Source organism: Gorilla gorilla, chromosome 9 (genome assembly GCF_029281585.2).
Source record: "Gorilla gorilla gorilla isolate KB3781 chromosome 9, NHGRI_mGorGor1-v2.1_pri, whole genome shotgun sequence".
Lineage (NCBI taxonomy): Eukaryota > Metazoa > Chordata > Mammalia > Primates > Hominidae > Gorilla > Gorilla gorilla.
In genome coordinates this window covers 53,351,057-53,373,400 of record NC_073233.2, presented here as the reverse complement: position 1 = coordinate 53,373,400, position 22,344 = coordinate 53,351,057, and the positions used below count along the sequence as shown (strand labels likewise).

The 22,344-nt window shown below is 37.2% G+C and overlaps 1 protein-coding gene across 4 annotated transcripts in view; it reads right to left on the bottom strand.

The window, feature by feature from the left end:
- CSTPP1 (centriolar satellite-associated tubulin polyglutamylase complex regulator 1) overlaps window positions 1–22,344 on the bottom strand; it is a 236,679-nt gene that overhangs the window by 181,034 nt on the left and 33,301 nt on the right. For 3 of the 4 annotated variants that reach the window (XM_004051039.3, XM_063711118.1, XM_063711117.1), the window contains one exon: window positions 633–735. The exons of the other annotated variant lie outside the window; for it this stretch is intronic. In XM_004051039.3, coding sequence (XP_004051087.2) covers window positions 633–735 — 103 coding nt within the window. The remainder of the gene's footprint in view (window positions 1–632; window positions 736–22,344) is intronic. 4 annotated transcript variants of the gene reach the window in all.

Genomic DNA, 22,344 nt, shown 5'->3' with positions numbered 1-22,344 from the left:
CATTTGTATGTCTTGTTTTGAGAAGTGTCTATGCACATCTTTTGTCCATTTTTTGATGGGATTATTGGATGTTTTCCTATAGAGATATTTGAGCTCCTTATATATTCTGGTTATTAATCCCTTGTCAGATGGGTAGTTTGCAAATATTTTCTCCCATTCTGTGGGTTGTCTCTTCACTTTGCTGATTAGAAATACACTTAAATCATTAAGTGATTGGCACAGCATCCTGTAGAAAGAAAACTGCAGAGGAACATTAGCCTAGATTCCATGAGAAAAGCCAGCCATGAAAAAAAAACAGGCTAGATGAACACCAGCAAAAGGAAATCAAAGTGAATATTTTGAATAAAGGAGAAAGTTAAAAGAGGAACCTAAAGAAATAGATCTAATAGATCAAACAAGCAGTTGTTAAGCTACTGTAATCAAAACCATTCATGAGACATCACTGGACAAAACTAGCTGCACCAAAGGCATGCTCCAAAACATGTTTGGGCGGCCCACAACCAACCTACCAAAACTAAACATTCACTGCCACTACCTAATCAGCATTGTCCTGCTCTGTTCCTCAAGTATCCTGCCTGCTTCCAAGCACCTCCTCTGGGTTCACTGTATTAGTACAACATTCATGTACTTACTATTCAGTGAAGAACCTGGCAATTCCATATTGGCTAATATCTTCCCTGTTTTCTAGCAGCTGGCACACTGCATCCTCCATGTAGGTGAGGACATGTCGCTGAGCTGCAATCAAATAGCAAGAGAGAAAGAGAAAATGAGAGAAAGATTTTAAAAAGAATGATCCCAATCCTAGTAGGAGGTCATGTGTAAGGCAATCCAGGTGTTGGCTCTGTCTGATGACACTTCATCAGTGGACTGGAATAGGCAAAGCAAACTTGCTGACTCTAACTGAGCTATAGTCTCAAAGGATAGATTGGGAGATGATGTGAACATGACCAATTGCCATTTGACTGGCTGTTAGTATTAGCATCAACCCTTCATTCTTCATCTCAATGACAAGGGTGGGTTGAAGAGGAGATTTAGCACCATTCAGCAGATACACCTGAAGTTCTTTTCTTTCTACCTCCTTCTATTCTTTTCCATTTCTGCATCAGAAACTTATCCCAGGGAGTTAGTAATTCCATGCTTGAAGCATGGATGGTATGATTGTAAAGAAAACTCTGGCCAGGCACAGTGGCTCACGCCTGTAATCCCAGCACTTTGGGAGGCAGAGGCGCATGGATCACTTGAGTTCAGGAGTTCGAGACCAGCTTGGCAACATGGTGAAAACATGTCTCTACCAATAATACAAAAATTAGCCAGATGCAGTGGCTACTTCCTGAGTAGCTAGTAATCCCAGCTACTCAGGAAGCTGCGGCAGGGGAATTGCTTGAACCTGGGAGGTGGAGGTTGCAGTGAGCCAAGATCATGCCATTGCACTCCAGCCTGGGCGACAGAGCCAGACTTCATTTCAGAACAGAAAAAAAAAGAAAACTCAGTTAATTTAAATTAGAAAAAAAAAAAAGTCACTGGAAAGGTTTAAGGACCATGAAAATTTTCATACTGGTGTATATATAAGTTATTAACTTTGGTAAATAACAAGACCATGAAATCTATCTGGCTTGGTTTATTAGATGTCATGTTTTCTGCATTTGTTGTGACTTGGAAATGTGTGAGTTAATCATGGGTGTATAATAAAAAGTATGAGTATTAGAGTGAGACAGACCTGAGTTTGAATCATGGCTCTGTCTTGGTAGCTTAATCTTGGATAGTTACTTAGTCTACACCTGTTTTCTTCTTTATCAAGTGTGGAAAGCAATATAATTTAACTATGTTTCTCAAAATATGGTCAATCAATTTCTTGATCTGAATCCCCTGGGATGCCGTTTAAAACGCAGATTTATAGTCTGGCACTGTCCCAGATTTAGTGACCTTACATTTTTTACTACAGCCCAGTAATTTTTAACAAGTACTCCTGATGCTTCTTATGTACTCTTAAGTTTAAGAATCACTGGTTAAGAACCTGGGCTTTGGATTACAGAGAGTTGAGAGCTCCATTCTCAGCTCTGCCGCTTCCTAGTTATGTGACCATAAACAAATTACTCTTCAAGCCTATTCTTCATGGTAAAATGGGGATAATACTGGTACTTACATTATAGAGTTATGAGAAATAAATAAGATAATACAGGTAAAACACCACTATGTGTTTGGTACATAGTACGTGATTGATAACATGTTTCCTTAAAAGCCTGTCTCAAAGCATTATTGGGAGTTTACTCAGTAAACAACATAGGCCAGAACTTCTTAGATGTCAGGTACTCAAATACTTCTTCCCTTTCTCTGAATTTTATCCTTAGGTATGACAGAGGTTTCCTGACAAACTTCACATAGAAGCTTCCAATTCAGTGTCCACATTTACCATAAAAAATTCAGAAAAATACTTTCATCTGGAGCAGTGAGAACAAAAAACCCCAAAGTGATGAATATCCTTCCAAAAAGCAATTCTATGAAGTTGCTGCCAAAGTAGACATTTACTTCTTTCACAGTTTTATTCCTCAGGAAAATATGATGGAATTACCTAAAATTTATAAATATTGGTATTTCAAAAAACTATTTCTGAAGTCCTGGTAGTCTAGTGAAGCTCATAAAACAAGTAAGTTTATCTGCCAACCTGAGCCCAAAAGTCTTCATTTGACCATAATGATCGCGGTGACCTAAGGTTTCACCACGTTCCCAGCAGCCTAAAGTCCAGATGGATGACCTGTTTACATTCTGTGACTCATTCTATCTAAATGAGTGCTTCCCAAAACTAACAACTATCAACCACTGCAAACCCTGACTGCCCACCCCCAACCCCACCCAAAAAGAGGTGAAAACAAAATCAGTGCCTCAACTCAACAGTTCATCCAACTAGAAAACTGTTTCTTTAAGAAACGGCCAAAACTAAGAGTGAAGCTGTGAGATAATACCTGCCAATTTCTGGCATTGTTTTCAAAATATAATAATTATAATTAGGTGTATATTAAATTGGGAGGGAAAATGGCCAGGGAAACATTAAAATCAGCTGCATTTTCACCTCTGTGTTCTCCTTCCTTTCTTCTATCGGTTTATCCTGATCTTATAAAAAGAGTCCTTCCTTGGGCTATATGGCCTTTTATGACTTAGCTCTACCTAAGGCTAGCACAGGATTTTTGTTTTGTTTTGTTTTTGATGGTAGAAATGAAAGAGCTCTACTTAGAAGCAAATCCTGCTGCTTCTCCTCCCTAGCTCCAGGGACTCAAAGTTAATGTGAAAGCTTTTTACGGGATAAATATTTTCAGAGCAGTAAAAATCAAAGTACTTTTGTCCTTCTAGAAAAAAAAAGCAGGAATTTTCAAGAAAATAGACTTTATACCAAAAATATAAAAAAGGAAAGAAAGAAATATATTGGACCATGCATGTTTAACATTTATCTACCAATCAGATATTTAGTTTCATATTACAAATAATAACAGCTACCATTTTTGAGTACTTGCACAATTTATTAAACAACAATGTGACAGATACAGTACTGTACTAATTGTTTCACATGCTTTATTCTATTTCTTCCAAATACAATCCTATAATAGTTATTCTTAGACTTCTATTTTTACAAGTGGGAGAACTGAGACTTACAAAATTAAAATAATTTACACAGCTAGTGGGAAGAGAAGCCAAGATTTGAACCAAGGTTTACCTGATACAAGAACCCATTCTCTTAACACATTGCCTCACCATTAACGCTTTATAATCAGTTATGGAAGTAAAAATTATCTTTATTTTACACAGTGCACAAAGGCAGGAATGTATGTTGATAGTAAAATCACCTGAGAGACATGGTCCATTTGGGTCCATGTGAATTTATGTGTGTGTATGTCTGTCTGTCCTGTCCCCCCACCTTCATACCAATCAGCATTTGTGTGAAGTTAGAACTTGTCCCTAAATTTGAAAGTTTCTTGAAAAGAACCATCCCATCCATTCCTAGTTCACAAAGTAGAAATAGAAAGCCCTGGTGTTCTTTTTACGTGTGGGTGAAGGGAAGAAGCTAAGAAGAAAAGTTCCTCCCTGCAGAGAGTTTTACACCAGCCAACAGCCAAGTGTGAAGCTCTCCCTAATTGCTGTGCCCTGGTGGTTTCCTTCACTGGCAGCTCTTATCAGTCTAATGCTCCCTCTGTGGTTAAGGGTACCACCCAACATGGGAAAATCCTTAGTTTATCAAACTTCAATGAGACAGAAGTTCAAAGCTCTTGCCTGGCAATAAAACACGGAGAGTGTCATTTTACATTTTTTTTAATGCAAAGGAATAGGCTTTAATTTATGTGAATGATTAAAGAATAAAAACAGCACACCTGCATCCCTGGAGGGCAAAGATATCTGGGCACCTTAGCGGCCCTCTTGGAAAAGGAAAAGCATTTAAGACAGGCTTTTCCTCTTTGGCTTTGCCATGACTTCCACAAGATGAGGATTAAGTTTTCTAACCTGTACCTACGCTCTAGTGTCCTAAAATTCACACTAATGCCAATTGTCCATGTCTTGCTCAGATAGCATCACTGTCTGAGATAAGCATTTAGAATTTCATCATGCTATACTGAAAAATCTAAGGCAAATGTAAGTAAACACTATATGATCCTTACTTGAACCTAGCAAGTGAAGGCAATTGTGGATCAGAAACTTCTTGGTTCTGTTGACTCACCCCATGTTGATCACGTAATCTCTTTATAACACTGTCAATCCTGCTATAAAATGGGTATGATTCTAAGAATATGTCTGATAATAAACTACTTCTTTAGAAAGCATTCAATATATGCAAAATGTAACATGTTAATGATTATATTATTATTGCTACATGCTGACTCTACAGATTAAAACAGCATAACAATTTTTACTGCAATGGTTAAGAACCCATGTTGGGTTCTTGAGCCAACTGAACCTGGATATGATTTCTAGCTCTGTCATTTACTGACTGTGTAACTTCATATAAGTTACCTTATCTCTCTGCCCTTTTCTATAAAATTGGGCAATACTAGTACCTACCACAGAAGACTGTGGTGAAGATTAAATAAAATAATCTATGTAATCATCTTAGAATAGTGCTTGGCACATAGTAAGTGCTCAAACAATATTAGCCCCTTACCCCCTTATTGAAAGTTCTGCTCATCAAACCAAGATGTTTAGATTATCTTCAAGGATTCTTGGGCTATATAAAATCTACAACTATAAAAATATACATCATCGGCCGGGCGCGGTGGCTCACGCCTGTAATCCCAGCACTTTGGGAGGCCGAGGCGGGTGGATCACGAGGTCAGGAGATCGAGACCATCCTGGCTAACACGGTGAAACCCCGTCTCTACTAAAAATACTAAAAATTAGCCGGGCGTGGTGGCGGGCGCCTGTAGTCCCAGCTACTCGGGAGGCTGAGGCAGGAGAATGGCGTGAACCCAGGAGGCGGAGCTTGCAGTGAGCCGAGATCGCGCCACTGTACTCCAGCCTGGGCGACAGAGCGAGACTCCATCTCAAAAAAAAAAAAAAAAAAAAAAAAATATACATCATCATATACCCATTTCAGGTATGACCTTTAAACTTGTAGGAAGCATTCACTTATTAACTGCTAATTACTCAGCAGGCCCTAATTTATATGGGGAAAATCCAAAACTATTTCTTTTATTCTCTTCCCGAGCATAAATACCATAAAAGCATTAGTTGTTTATTTCACAATTAAATGATAAGGGGTCCTATTTGGAAATTTTTGCTTGAGGGGTCTAGAATTTCCACCTTAACATTAGTTAGAGCACTCTTTTTTAAAAATTATTATTTAATACAGAGTCCCAATACTAGAATAACTAAGTCTCACTGGAAAAAATCTTCATATGAATTGCTATATATGATATTAACAGATGCACACGTAGGCAATAGCAGTACAAGTGAAAAGCAGAGTATATACATATACTCAACTTTAAACCTGACTTTTTCCCCCCTTGCCAGAGTTTGATAAATAAATTGATAAATACATAGAGTTTTCCTTTCTTCCTTTTGAGACATATTTTGGTCTATGAGGCCTCTTGAGATTGAGATGCTGGATGGCACAAATAAATGTTTGCTGAACTAAATTAAAATGCTCTCTAAGATTAAAAAAAAAAGTAAACCTGTTAATCAACAACCTGTCATGTAAACTGCTTAGAAGTTTCAAGTTCAGTATCATTTATAAATCACTAACATAATCTAGTATTTGATCTTGCGAGGTACAAATAGATAGCTTAATGGTTTAAACAGTTAATAGACCTCTAAAATTTATTATTTACATCCTCCATCTTTACTGGTATATCCTGGTCCAAGGATATAGTGTGTTCTTGTGAAACATTTTGTCATCCATACGAGACCATCTTTGATCTTAGACCACACTAGACTAATTTCCCTTAACCAAAGGGAATGGGGAAATGAGGAAATCTAGCACATGTAATTCTTATACAACCCAACGAAGTAGGTAATAGCATTTTTTTAAAAAACTAGAGAGGTTAAGAAACCTGCCCAAAGTCTAAATAAATGGCAGAGCTTGGATTCAAACTTAGATTTGACTCCAAAGCCCGTATTCTTCCATTCACCCCGCTACCTCTCAAAACCAAAAATGAAAGCAAAACAAGAAAAATCCAAAAACCTACAAAGTGCCCCATCTTACATTGTATTATCTAGAAATTGCTGGCTCTTCCCTGTTAATACTTTATAGTATTAAGAAGCTTAAATTGGTAAATCAAAGTATTGGTATGATCTTTAAATTTTTAAAAATGTTTATTTCTAGTTAAACACACAATAATTTTTAAAGGTTCAAACAATACAGATAAAGCTAAAGACTAATTCCAGTTCCCATAGATAACAACTATTATCAGTTTGGGGTACATATTTTCAAAAATATAGAAATATAGTTTGTGAGCTTGTTTTGTTTTCATGTTTTAAGTTGTTTTTAAGTGTCTGATATATCCTTTCTGCATCTTTTTTTTTTTAATCAACAATGTCTGGAGATCTTTTATAAAACAATATGGAACCTACTTACCTTTTTGATAGTTCCCAATGGTAAATATTTCCCTACTGATAAACATTTAGGTTGTTTCCATGTTTTCACTATAATAAACTGGGCTGTGTTGAACATTCTTGTATGTGTTTCCTTGTATATATGTGCAAGAATTTTTCTAAGGTAGATACCTCAAGATGGAATTGGCATTTCATAGGATGCACAGGATATCTTCATGTTTACCAGAGATAAACAATTGCTTTTACAAATTAGTTATTCCAATTTACACACCACCAGCTGTATGAGTATCTATTTTCACTATCCTTGGCCTAATGCTTTTTAATTTTGCCAATTTAATAGTTAGAAAATAGCTTTTCTCTGTTGTTTTAATTTTACTTTTCTTGATTACAAATAAAGTTAAGCACATTTTCATGTTTATTTGTATTTCTTATCCTTTGCCAATTTTCTTCTCTGGTTGTCTTTTTTTCTTCTTCTTGACTTGTAGATAATTCTATACATGTCACAAATACATACATCTACTTCATGGTCTTCTTTTAACTTGTCTGTGGTATCTTTCATTTTACAGAAGTTTTAAGTGTTGATACAGTCAAAATAATGTATCCATGGCTTTTTTTTGGTGTGCTTTGTGTCCTATTCAAAAAGGCCTTCTCTACTCCAAGTGTATAAGCCTATTATCCTATATTCCAGTCTGTACTGCATGATACTGCCACCTTTAAAGAGCCATGCAGTATGACATGTATCAAACAGAACTTTCTGAGAACAAATTTGCAAATTAAGGAATGACCTTTTATTTTATAATTGTTAATTATAAAACAGACAACAGCAATACATTGCATCTATGCATCCAAACCACTAAAGTCCTGCTATATGGCTAGTCAAACTCAAATACTAAAAGACACGCCAGAGGCAAACAAAGCATTACACATATGCTAACATCACCTGTGACAACCAGAAAACAAGAGGTGTCTAAAGATCTTTATGTTAAGTAGAGGATGAAAAACTAAAGTCTATTTCCCTCAACCAAAAGGGGTATTGTACTGGTTAATAGCTGTGCAAAGCTGAGTGCCTTGACACTCAAAACAGTCTCTGGTCAACCATTAATCCTCCCCTCTTCCCTTCTCTTTCCTAAAACTGGTGGGTTTGTTTGTTTGTTTGTTTGTTTTATATATAGTTTTGGGATGTCAATTAAGGGTAAGTGCTTAAGTCCTACTGCCTCAGTATTTCCAGCCTAAATCTCATAATAATACAGCATTTGTAGGTTGGAGTCCTGCAATTTCAAGTGCCAGAAACTACAGAATCTTTTTTTTTTTAAGTCGGAGTCTCGCTGTTGTCACCCAGGCTGGAGTGTAGTGGCGTGATCTCGGCTCACTGCAACCTCCACCTCCAGGGTTCAAGCGATTCTCCTGCCTCAGCCTCCTGAGTATGTGGGATTACAGGCGCCCGCCACCATGCTCAGCTAATTTTTGTACTTTTAGTAGAGACAGGGTTTCACCATGTTGGCCAGGCTGGTCTCAAACTCTTGACCTCAGGTGATCTGCCTGCCTTGGCCTCCCAAAGTGCTGGGATTACAGGCATAAGCCACCGCGTCCTTTTTTTTTTTTAAGGAGATTTTCATAGTTCAAACTTAAAGCACTCAGCTAGCTGACCATAACAAAATGTACTTCCTGAACACCAGAGAAATCTAAAGTAGCACTTAAGTTTCCCACAGTTACAATCTAAGGGACATATGAAGAACCCAAGTAATATTTGTCATGGCAATAACTTTGCAAAAATAGTTACTAATAAAGCAGTATAGTTATCAAGTCAACGCCATAAACATTCACATAACTATTTTCCAGAAAGTATCATGGGTAAAAAAAAAAATCCTGTAAATTGCTAAACACGTAGTAAATCATATGCCACTCATAATGTTTTCAAACAGGGAAGTAATAAAATTACAAGGTGAAAATTAATTGTGCTATAGCATGAGTTGTAGTCTTGCAGCCGGGCATGGTGATGCATGCCTGTGGTCCCAGTTACTCAGGAGGCTGAGGCAGGATGATCCCTTGAGCCCAGGAGTTCAAGACCAACATAGTAGGACTCCTGTCTCTTTAAAGAAAAGAAAAAGTATAGCCTTTGGGGGCAAACCATGTATTTATCAATTATCATTAAATTTACAGATTAATATTAATTGGTAATATGCAATTTAACTATGAATATACAGATTAGTGATATTAATGCAATAAGATACTAATACAACAGCCTAATCATTTGCTTGGCATTTTACATTAAAAATATTACATAAAAGTTAGTTGGCATTCACAACTGAACTAACAGTAACAGGATCTCATTTTTTCTAATGACAAAAAGACACAGAAAAGTTCTAATTTAAAGTAACTGAAAACTCACGGGCTTAGAATTCCCTGTCCTCTCTCTTGTGGTTGATGTGGCTCTGCACGAAGGTGGGGATTCTTTTTCAAATAAGAGTCTCACATGTGAAATCCCCACTAAGAACTATCTCCACATACTGTTTATGGGATATAGCTGTAATAGTGCTCAATAATCACTTTGAGTTTCTATTTTTGTTATGAAAGTAAAGGATGCTATTGTAGATATTTACAGATACAAAAAGGCCTAGGCCAAAGTGCACAAAAACCGTATGGGGCAAATGGTTGGAAGAGCATAGACTAGACAGAGAGGCCCCAGTTTAGTCTACACAGAAAACTCATAACACTTAACATATCATCTAAATTAATGGTATAAAAACACCACCAAAGTACCCTATAAAAACATACTTTGGATCTGTTTTACTAGAACAACATAATTTTTGACTCATCACTTTTAGGAATGTTGCAACGTTCAGTCCTACCTTTCCCGCCAGGCCCAACTCAAATGCCACCTTCTTTGTGAACCTTTCCCTGATTCTGTCCCAGCCAGAAGTGATCTTCCCTTTTCCCAAACTCCCTAAACATCTATTTTAAATATTTCCAGTGGCACTTTCTACCTTGATACACAGTTATTTCTGTTATGCATATGTTATCTTCTTTGTTGGATGTCCTGATCCTTAAAGATAGGCACCATGACTCATTTATCTTTTATTTCCTTTAACACTCAGGACCATTCAGTGTCTTCCACATGGTAGACATTCAAATATTTACTTAATGAACATACAAACTGTATCCACTATTTATAAACTGTGATGCTGTTCTTTATTCAACTCAACCACTTTAGGACTGTGCCTCCCAGGTGGGAAACACTAAATACCAAAACACATTCTATTACAATGTTAGGGTTCTTACTGGAAGCCACTTTTGTCCTGTTCTCAACTACTCTTTCTGTTGCCTTTTTACTGTTCCTTCTCTCTATTCCAATGAGAAGGCACTTGTTCCTTCTATTGTTACTAAGAGCCTCATTATGTTCAAGGTAAAGCGAAAAAATGCATTCGATGCAATTACCAGTTCCTCACAAATTTGGGGGCTACTTGTCATTTCAACATCCAGGACTTGAATAAAAGAAAGTCCAAATTCTTTTTACTCCTAATAACTATTTTCTTTTTTTCTTTTTAGACAAAATGGAAGCACACAGCACAGGAAGCAGTCCTCAGTAAGCCACCGTTCATAAACAGCTTTGCTGAAAGCCTAACAAAGGTTCTGTTGTGCTCTTGCATGGCAGGGCCAGTAAGCAGCAGGAGCAGATGAACTCTTTAAGAAACAAAGGTTCTGTCTTCATGCAAATGTTTGCATTAATAAAAAATAAAGAAAAAGATATAGAAAATGCAGGCTAGCTGGACATAATAGGTCTCTAAACGGGAGGTTTTTCACATTTTTTCAGGCGGAGTCAGCAGGTCTTTTAAAAACTTTGTCATTCTAAACATTTCACAGACATCACAAGAGAGACATGCAAATAACAGAAGCAAATCAAAAGACATCCCGCTGCTGTGCTGGCGCCTCCCTCATCCATGCCTGGTTTGTCATTTTCTGTTAACCCTAGTACTGGCTGCTGTTTTGTTGAGGAATGGAGTCCCTAGCCCATGTGGCAGTACATGTCTAGCCAGCTGGCCCCAGCACTGATAACATTACAATGCAAGCCATGTACTACCACTCAGGGACACGTGCTGCCAGGCAACAAGTGCAATGTGTGATTTTTACACACTCCGCTTGCAAATCTGCATGGGAAAGAGCTTCTAAACTAACCACTTAATAAGATATGGTCTTCTTGAGTGTGAGCATCACTGAGTAGTTCAGAAGATGAACTTGCTGAGGACCAGTCCTTCAAAGTGAAATACGGTTGACCCTTGAACAATACGGATTTGAATAGCTTGGGTCCACTTAAAAGTGAGGGTTTTTTCCAACCAAATGTAGGTCGAAACTTCAGTATTCTCAGGAAGCAAAACACACGTATAGGGAGGGTCAACTTCTCGTAGATTCGGGTTACACAGGGCCAACTGCAGGACTTGAGTATGCACAGATTTTAGTATACTCAGAGAGCCCTGGAACTAACCCCCTACATATACTCCTGGATGACTGTATACAATAAGGGCCTTAAAGTAAATACAGAAACTTAAAAAACTCATGTGGGGAGAGGGTTACCAAATACCTATTCTGTGCCAAGCACTGTACTATGTACTCAACTTACATTGTCTCTAATTTTCACAACCACCATTTAAGGTACTTTTATCCTTATTTTATAGCAGAGGAAATTGAAGCTTAGGGAGGTTATGTAACATGCCCAAGGTGCAGCTAATAATAGCAAGCCAAAACCCAAAACTGTACGGCAAATTCCCCACGATTCTATACATTTCTCTCATTGTGTGTGTGTGTGTGTGTGTGTGTGTGTGTATGTGTGACTGAAACCTAGCTTACTCTGAAAATATCACAATGACTATATTCACCCACTGCAGGACCACTGAAGTGTCACTTTTTCTCTGTTTTTAATCATTTAAAGTCTTTATTATTCATTTTTAAGAGCAAGTGGCTTTGTTAGCTTACAATAAGAATCTGATTAAAGCTACAAATGCTTTCTCACAGAAAAACGAATATAATATGTTGCATATAATTTTAGAGCATTCAAGAACACCCTAATGCTCATCTATAGTTCCTCTGAGGGTTCATTGCCTACATGTTAGAAAACAATCACATCTCTCTTCCTAGGAGCACATAGTCCATTTTCTTTTTCTCCATCTTTTTCTCCACCACTCTCCCAAAACTCTGTAACAAACACAATGATGACCCATTAAGCCCCCTGACCTGAAAAGTCCTTGTCTTCATCAATTTCCATTGAACACACTATTCCTCTTCACCAGGACTTAAAATCACTTAAGTCCTCCCACATCGTCCCACAGATTCTGTCCCACTGGCCTCTCTGGATTGTACTTAACTTGGAAGTAGTAGTTAGAAACTTCATTACTATTCTTACCACTGCTCCTGAATTATAAAAACTTAAGAAGTTGAAAGACTTTCAGATCATATGGTTTATCTCCATCATTTTACAGATAAAGAACTTGAAATATTTTCTTCATTTTTTCTCCTCTTGATTCAATGATTCAAAGTTCTTGGGCTTGCTCAAAGTAGCTCTAAAGTTTTCCATATTTCTGTCTATAACCATAAAGCCAACATTTTCATTTGTACAAAGCAAGCAAAATCATGGCAACAACTGAATATTTTCATTTCCAAAGAGATGAGAAAAGCTAAAGTAAAAGGAGCTAAAGATACATATACATAAGAGGGTTCAAATTAAACCAATGTACCCCCTGTATTTCTAGCATTTTTCCTCTCATTTTTCTTTCCTTTTTTGCTTAATATATTTTTCAAAATTAAATGAAGTACTTTGTTTTCACATTATAAATATTTCTTTATGCAAATACTGCTGAGCTTAAAAAATGTCTCCAGAATTTTTAGTTTTCCCTGCACAAATCACTTTGTTATTGCACTATAGAAATATATTTTCTAACTTTTAAAAATTTTTTGAGAGAGGGTCATGCTCTGTCGCCCAGGCTGGAGTGCAGTGGTGTGATCATGGCTCACTGCAGCCTTGACTTCCCAGGTTCAAGCAATCCTCCTATCTCAGCCTCCTGAGCAGCTGGGATTACAAGTGTGCACCACCATGCCTGGCTAACTTTTAAATTTTTTTGTAGAGACAGGGTCTCACTATGGCTAGTGTCAAACTCCTGGGCTCAAGCAATCCTCCTGCCTCAGCCTCCCCAAAGTGCTGGGATTACAGGTGTGAGCCACTGCACCCAGCCTTTGTTTTCTTTATTTTAATATTTATTTTATAAGGAAATATATTTTCTTTGGTTTCTTCCCTAATTTCTCGAATCTCCAGGTAAAAATTGGAGTATTGTGTGTGTGTGTGTGTGTCTGTGTGTGTGTGTGTGTTTTGAGATAGAGTCTCACTCTGTCACCCAGACTGGAATGCAGTGGCATGATCTCAGCTCACTGCAACCTCTACCTCCCAGGTTCAAGCGAGCCTCCCACCTCAGCCTCCCAAGTAGCTGGGACTACAGGTGCACACCACCACACCCAGCTAATTTTTGTTTTGCTTTGTTTTGTTTTTTGGTATAGACGGGGTTTCACCATGTTGGCCAGGCTGGTCTCAAACTCCTGATCTCAAGTGAACCACCCACCTCGGCCTCCCAAAGTGCTAGGATTACAGGTGTTAGTCACCGTGCCTGGCCTGTTTCTTTTTCTTTCTTTCTTTCTTTTTTGAGACGGAGTCTCGCTCTTTTGCCCAGGCTGGAGTGCAATGGCAAGGTCTCTGCTCACTGCAACCTCTGCTCCCAGATTCAAGTGATTCTCCTGCCTCAGCCTCCCAAGTAGCTGGGATTACGGGTGCCTGGCACCATGCCTGGATAATTTTTGTATTTTTAGTAGAGATGGGGTTGCACCATCTTAGACAGGCTGGTCTCGAACTCTTGACCTCAAGCGATCTGCCCGCCTCGGCCTTCCAAAGTGCTGGGATTACAGGCGTGAGCCACTGTGCCAGGCCTGTTTCATTTTTGAGACAAGGTCTTGCTCTGTTGCCCACAGTGGAGTGCAGTGGTGCAATCATAACTCATCGCAACCTCCACAGCTGGGCTCAAGGAATCCTCCTGCCTCAGCCCCCTGGAGTAGCTGGGACTACAGGTGTGCACCACCAAACCCAGTTTAATTTTTTGTTTTTGTTTTTTGGTAGAGACAGGGTCTCGCTATGTTGCCCAGGGTAGTCTCAAACTTCTAGCCTCAAGCAATCTTCCCACCTCAGTTTCCCAAAGCACTGGGATTACAGGTGTGAGCCACCATGACTGGCCAAAACTGCAAGTACGTTTCTAAGGAAGAAGAAGCCATTGAAGTTTGCAACTTGAAGTCTCTGCCACAGCATTATATAAAAATATGAATGTTTTTGGTTATAAATTACCCTCTTCAACACACACAGACACACACACACACACACACACACACACACACATACACCCTCCAGTACATATACATACCTGGGTTCATGGTCACTGGCATAAAGATTATATTTCTCAGCTTCTCTTGTAGCTAGTCTTTAGTCATGTGACTCAGTTATAAAATGTAAGCAAAATACTGTGTGGATTTTCTAGAAAGTACTTAAATGGGACTGATTCAGTTGAGATATCCTTTATTTATCCCAATGGATAAAAAGGAGTTCCTTCAGTCCTCATGGGTCATGAGGTAAAGAATGGACTCTATGGTGAGGATGTTGGCACAGAAAAATATGTGCTTGAGTCCTGATGAAACCCTGGAGTATACTCTACCAGCTGTGGACTGCCTATTTTCAGACTTGTTTTCCATGAAAGAGAAATAATCTTCTATCTTGTTTAAACCACGGTATTTTAGGTTTCTCTGTTGTATGCAGACAAACCTAACACAAAGCATCCATATATTTTCCAGAAAGTATAAATGAAGAGATCAAACTAATATATCTGGCAAGCAACCAATCAACCAAGGAGAGGGCTCCTTGGCCTATTCACAGACCTAGGTTAGCGCATGCTAGGATAGGATAGAACATTTCTTGACACTATTTTAGAATCTTAAGAGACGTACTGACATCTTCAGTGCTTACTGTGTTTTAAACAGGGTAATGACTTTCATAATTTCAACAAAAACATTTGTATTGCTCTTGAAAGTTTACCGAATACTTTCACATACATTATCTCATTGAACCTTACAACAAACCTAGGAGTCAGATAAGGCTGGGATTATTATCTCCATATTACCAATGAAGAAACTGCCCAAGGTCACACAGTTGTTAAGTGGTAGGGCAGAAAATTGAACCTTAATCTCTTGAGTATAAATATTTTCCACTGAATCACAGAATTAGGATAGAGAAATTCAGAAAGTTTAAAATGATCATGATTGGTACTAATTAATATAATTATCATGATTGCAAACTAGACCACAAATCAATGTCTTGGTATTTCACAAACCTACATGAAGATTTTTAAAAATAATTTTTCCATTTCCTAACTGAGGAAACATTCTGTTCAGGTTTAGAACTGATGACAGCTCCGTTTCCTTCTCAGATCCTGCAATTTGAACTAGAGAGGAAAAGGAACAAATGAGAGAGAGGCAGCACATAAAATATGAGGGAGCAAAGGGGAAGCACAACTTCTCTCTAAGGGCCATTTCTCTTTGGACAGCTTAGGTCAGATTCTACCCTGTATAAGAAACTTCTGCAATTGCTTCCAGAAATCTCTTCAGAAAGTGTACACTGTACCGCTCAAATAGCCCAGCTCAAAAAGGAAAGAACTGACCTTCAGACTTGCTCTTAAACAGAGAACTGATCCCAGCCCTGCACTGCCATCCCACAGACAGGCACCAATGCTCAACAGCCCTAGCAAGGGGGTCTCATTATATAAGACCTGGTCTCTAATCTCTGTCCTATCTCTTTGGGGTATTATGCAAGGTATTTAACCTCCAACTTAACTTCCTCACTAGATCATTGGAGGAGGATATTCTACTCTCCAGGACAATTTGGAAACCTGATTAAGTGTAAGTAAATATTTTGCTTCTATAACGTTTACTATAAATAGATAAGGAGAAAAAATTACTATACTCTCTTCTACTTCTCTAAATTCATACTTTGTCTTTCCAAAACAAAATGACCCAGTAAAAAGTCTTGTTAGAGGGACCAAGTTGAAGAAAAATGTTAAACTGAGCAGAAGAATTTGAATGGTACTATAGGGAAAAGATAAAAGAAACTTTACTTTTAATTTCATTTTTTTTGACATTATAAAAGGATGAAGCTGATGGCAATCTTATTAGGTCATCTAGCTTTTTTCTTTTTGAGACAAGGTCTCGCTGTGTTGCTCAGGCTGAAGTGCAGTGGCACAATCACGGCTCACTGCAGCCTCAACCTCCCAGGCTCTCACTATTCTCCTATCTCAGCCTCCCAAGTAGCTACAACCACAAATGCCACACCACCACACCTGCCTAATTTTTTAAAAGTTTTTGCAGAGACAGGGTCTCACTGTGTTGCCCAGGGTGGTCTCAAACTCCTAGGCTCAAGCGATCCTCCTGCCTTGGCCTCCCAAAGGGTTGAGATTACTGGCGTGAGCCACTGCACCCAGCAATACTTCAAAAAAAAATTAGAAGATCAATGTATTACTGCATTTTAAAACATTGCTTAAATACAGAATTCTTTTTGAATTATTTTCAGTTTTCTGCTTAAAATAATGTGGCTATAAATATATTTGCACAAGCAAATTTCTTTTCTCTTTTGAGTTACTTCCTTAGGGTATATTCCCAGAAGTAAGGCTCTAGGATCAAAAGATATGCTCATTTTTATGGCTCCTGTTATGTATTGTCAGATTACTCTCCAGAAAGATTACACCAGATTATATTACATCCAAGAAATGGAAGAGACCAATTTCCTTGCAGATGTCCCAATATAAAGTTCTGTGTTTTAACTAACTCAAAAGTATCATATTTCCAGTGGTTTATTTATTGGTAAATGTGAATATTTAGTTAACTTACCTTTCTCCTTTATATGTAGTTTAAAATTTTTAATTGTAAAAGCACACATCAATGAAACAGAACAATACAGAAGGGTGTGAAGTAAAAACAGGATAAGCGCCCTCTTATGCCAATTCCCCAGAGTATTCACTGCTAACAGTTTGATCTATACCTTCCATAACTTACACTACATGTGACCATATACTTGTTGACAAATGTTGCATTAACTTGTTTTGTAGAAAAGTGTAATGACACTATACATATGTACTTTATTCTACAACTCATTTTTTCACTTAATACTTCATGTACATCTTTCCATATTAACAAATCTAATTCTTTGTAATGGCTACATCGTAGTATCTATCATAGAAATACCATAATTTATTAATTGTTCCCTTATTGATGGGCATGTGGATTCATTCTAATTTTTCACCTTTATGAAGAATGTTGCACATGAACAAACTCTTAAATCATTTCCTTTGACTGCTTGACAGGACTGTAACATAAATTTGTGTCATTTATTTTCTGTACATATCATATTAAGCTTTATTCATCATATTCATCATAATCGTCCTTATTCTGTCATTTTCCTTTTATCTGTTATTTGTTGTACACAAATTTTAAAAACCAACATCTATTTATGCGCCAATCTGCCCTTACAGATCTATATCAATTTTTATATGTAAAATTATCTCAGCCATAATTATACTTTAGTTATAAAAAATACATTAATATTTTATTAATATTTTAATTCAAACTACAATTCAATGTACCATATGGTATGAGGCATGAACCTAAATTTATTTTTGCCATATTGAAATCTAGTTATCTCAATTAATGAATTTTATTTAATTATTTATTTATTTATTATTATTATAAAGTTTTAGGGTACATGTGCACAATGTGCAGGTTAGTTACATATGTATACATGTGCCATGCTTACTTTGTTACACTTAGTTTGTCACAGATTAAATAGATTTGTTCTTTGGCATCTATTTCCAGGATCTCAATTGTGTATCATTTGCTTAGTTTTAAGTTAGAAATTTACTACCAAACATTTTTTACAACTTTCTATTTAAATATAATAATATACAGAAAAATGTAAATTTATACTTATAATCAGCACCCTAGAAAACATCCTACAGCCACTGTCTAGTCCCTAACCCCTCAATGGTAAATTGTGCCTGTTTTATATATGTATGTGTGTATACATATATAAACTATCTATATAGTCTATTATAGTATGCAGTCTTTTGCCTCTGGCTTCTTTCACTCAACATTATGTTTGTGCATCCTGGCCAACATGGCGAAACCATGTCTGTACTAAAAATACAAAAAAATTAGCCGGGCGTGGTGAAGTGCACCTGTAATCCCTGCTACTTGGGAGGCTGAGGCATGAGAATCGCTTGAACCCAGGAAGCGGAGGTTGCAGTCAGCTGAGATCATGCCACTGCACTCTAGCCTGGGTGACAGAGTGAGACCCTGTCTCAAAAAAAAAACATTATGTTTGTGGGGTTCATCCATATAGCTGTGGGTAACTGTTCATTAATTCTCATTGCAGCATAATATCCCATTGTTCAACCTCATTACAGAATAACAGTCCATTGTTGAATATACCACAATTTATTTATCAGTTCCACTGTTGATGGCATTTGTTTTCTTTAGTTCCAGTTTCCCATAATCTGGACCTATTATGAATAGTGCCACTACGAGCATTCTAGTATGAGTTTTTTGGTAAACATATGTCCACACTTCCCTTGTTTCTGTGCCTAGAAGTGAATAACTGGATCACAGGGTATACATAGGTTCAGCTTTATATACTGCCAAACAATTTTCCAAAATATATCATTTCATATTCTCATCAGCAAACAATTATAAAAGCTTTTACCATTTATAATGTTTCTATATCCATCTTCTGTTATATAAAACTGCATCTTTTTATTTTGCATACTTTAATCAGAACAATGTAAACAAAAAAACTCAATACACAATGTCCAACCCTGTTGTCAAATGCAGGAGGGGCGGGGGCTTCAGGCCCTTGTATTCTGCCTTACACATAAGGACATAAGAGAAAGAAAAAACCCACTGTATTAACAAAGTGAGCCAGGTAGAACAAGGCCACTCAGTGTTGCCGTGGTAGCCACGGGGACCTATATTCATCTTTTTAAAAAAAATGTTCAGATCTGGTCTTTCTGTAAGACAAGAATATCCAATAGTATAAAAACGAACAGTGGTTCTAGAGGATTCTAGAGGCCTAAGAACAGTGTTTCTTTTTCTTATTTTTCAAGAAATATAACCCTAATGCTTCTCTTGGTTTTAAATGAAGAAATTAACAAAAGTTAGAAACACTCTTTTTTTTATTATTATTATTGAGACGGAATCTCACTCTGTTGCCCAGGCTGGAGTGCAGTGGCACGATCTCGGCTCACTGCAACCTCCGCCCCCCGGGTTCAAGTGATCCTCCTGCCTCAGCCTCCTGAGTAGCTGGGATTACAGGCACACACCATCACACCCGGCTAATTTTTGTATTTTTAGTAGAGACGGGGTGTCACCATGTTGGTCAGGCTGGTCTCGAACTCCTGACCTCGTGATCCACCCGCCTCAGCCGCCCAAAGTGCTGGGATTACAGCTGTGAGCCATTGCGCCCAGCAGAAACACTCTATTTTTCATTGTTCGGGGGGGTGATCAAGATTAGATACTAAAAAAAATTAGATAATTTTATCAAAAGGTTTTGAATGTCTACTAATGTGCTCCTATGGGTAATTCCAGTTATCATTTTCTTATAAATAATATTATAGATAAGACTGGTCTATTTCTGGGATAAACATATATATGTATATATATTTATTTTAATAATATATTAAATATATTATTTAAATATATTAAATATTAAATATAATTATATATATATTAATTAAATATATATATTTATGCCATTTGCTAGAATTGTATTGAGGGATGTTTACATTTTTGCTTGTATCTTAAAATAGTGTTAAATAAAATTTATAGAAGGCCTTTGATTTCAACTGAGTTCCTGCGCTAGGCCCCAGTAGACTAAACCAAAATGGAGTCACTCAGGCTAAAGCTCCAGGTCACCAAACTAAAACTAAGTCAGTTATCTGACCTTCTGAGAAGTCAAGAGAGATAACAGCCAAATCTCCAAATGGGCCAGTTTCAGCCAGCATGAAAAGAAGTCTCCTCTGTTCTGACCCTACAAGGAAAGTAACTTCAAAACAACCAATCTGCTTCAGTTTCTTGTTTCTGCTTTCTTCCGCCCTTCCCTACCTATAAAGCCAATCTCCTCCACTCAGCTCACCGGAGCCCCTTTTCTAAATTTTTAGAGGAGATACTGCCCTGTTCATGAATCATTAATAAAAGTTAATTTGATATTTGAACTAAATTTGTTGAAATGTTGTCTCGATAATAATATAGTTAATAATAATATATAATAATATAGTTATAAATAATAATATAGTTTACTATTTTCAGATTATTTTTTGCCAGGATTAAGGATAAATCCAATATTTACCTCATTAAATATACCCAAAAAATACTAAGATTAGCTAATATTTATGGAGTTCTTCCTATGTGCCAGGCACAGTTCTAAGAGTTTTATTCATTTAATCCTCCTAACAGTCTAATATTATTCTTCATTTTACAAATCCGGAAACTAAGCACAGAGAAGAAAAGTAACCTGCCCAAGGTCACATAGCTATGAAGAAACATGAAATAGCGAAAACAACTTTGAAAAAGAAAAACTAAGTTGGAGGACTTACTCTACCTGATTTTAAGATTTATGATAAAGCTACTTACTCTACCTGATTTTAAGATTTATGATAAAGATTTATGATAAGATAGTGTGATATTAGCATAAAGATACATATATACAATGATGGAATATAAGAATCTAGAAATATGCACATACATGGCCAATTCATTTTCAACACGGTGGCAAGGCAATTCATTGGAGAAAATATAATCTTTTTAATAAATGGTGCTGGAATACTTCGATATTCATATACAACTCATATACAAAAAAATGAATCTTTCCTCACACCATTAGAAAAATTAACTCATTAACTCAGAATGGGCCATAGACCTAAATGTAAGAGCTAAAACTATAAAACTTCCAGAAGAAAATATAGGAGATAATCTTAGTGACCTTGGGTTAGGTAAAAATTTCCTAAATATGACATAAAATATATGAGCTATTAAAGAAAAAATTTGATGTTACACTTTATCAAAATTTTAAATGTTTGCTCTTCAAAAGACACCATAGAGTCTGTCTCTCCCAGCCATATGAGGTCACCCCGAGAAGGCAAAAATCTGGAAGGGAAGGGAGCCCTCACCAGGAGCCAAATTGGCCAGCACCTTGATCTTGGACTTCTGAGCCTCCAGAACTGCGAGAAAATAGTTGTTTAAGCCACCCCAGTTTATATATTTTGTTATGACAGCCCAAGCTGACTAATACAGCCAGTTTCACTTACAAATATTCTTGAAGATACAGTAAATATTAATTTCATTAAATCTTACCCCTTGCCCCATAAGTACATGCCTTTTTAATATTCTATGCACAAACTAGAAAGTATGCATAAAAAATTTCTGCAAAAGCATGAAAGTTGTCTTAAAGAAAAGCGCTGGAAGATTATTTGACATGCAAGCTCAACTAGCTGCTTTTTTTTATAAAACACCATTTTTACTTGAAAGAACTAATGTACAAATCGTGGTTGTTCAGACTTGGGTATTTGGCAGAAATTTTCTCAAAAATGAACAAAATGAGCCTGTTACTTCAAGGAAAACAAGTGATAGTATTTGTTATCAGTGATAAAAAGTCAAGCTTTCACATGAAAAATTAAAATTTTGGAAAACTACATCTGTGCAGTATGGGAAAAAAAGGAGGAAGACATACTTCATCCATGAGCCTGAGAGCTTCTCGATTCTTAAAGACTTTTCTGGGCCAGGCGCGGTGGCTCACGCCTGTAATCCCAACACTTTGGGAGGCCGAGGCAGGCAGATCACGAGGTCAAGAGATCGAGACCATCCTGGCCAACATGGTGAAACCCCGTCTCTACTAAAAATACAAAAATTAGCTGGGCATGGTGGCGCACATCTGTAGTCCCAGCTACTTGGGAGGCTGAGGCAGGAGAATCACTTGAACCCGGGAGGTAGAGGTTGCAGTGAGCCAAGATCACGCCACTGAACTCCAGCCTGGTGACAGAGCAAGACTCCATCTCAAACAAACAAACAAAAGACTTTTCTGATAAGATCTGTGGTGATATTAATGAACATGATCTTTTGATACTGTATCATGAAATACACATTTGGAAGATCTGCTATACTTAAGTGAAGCACCATTTTCTGCATAAATCATACGAG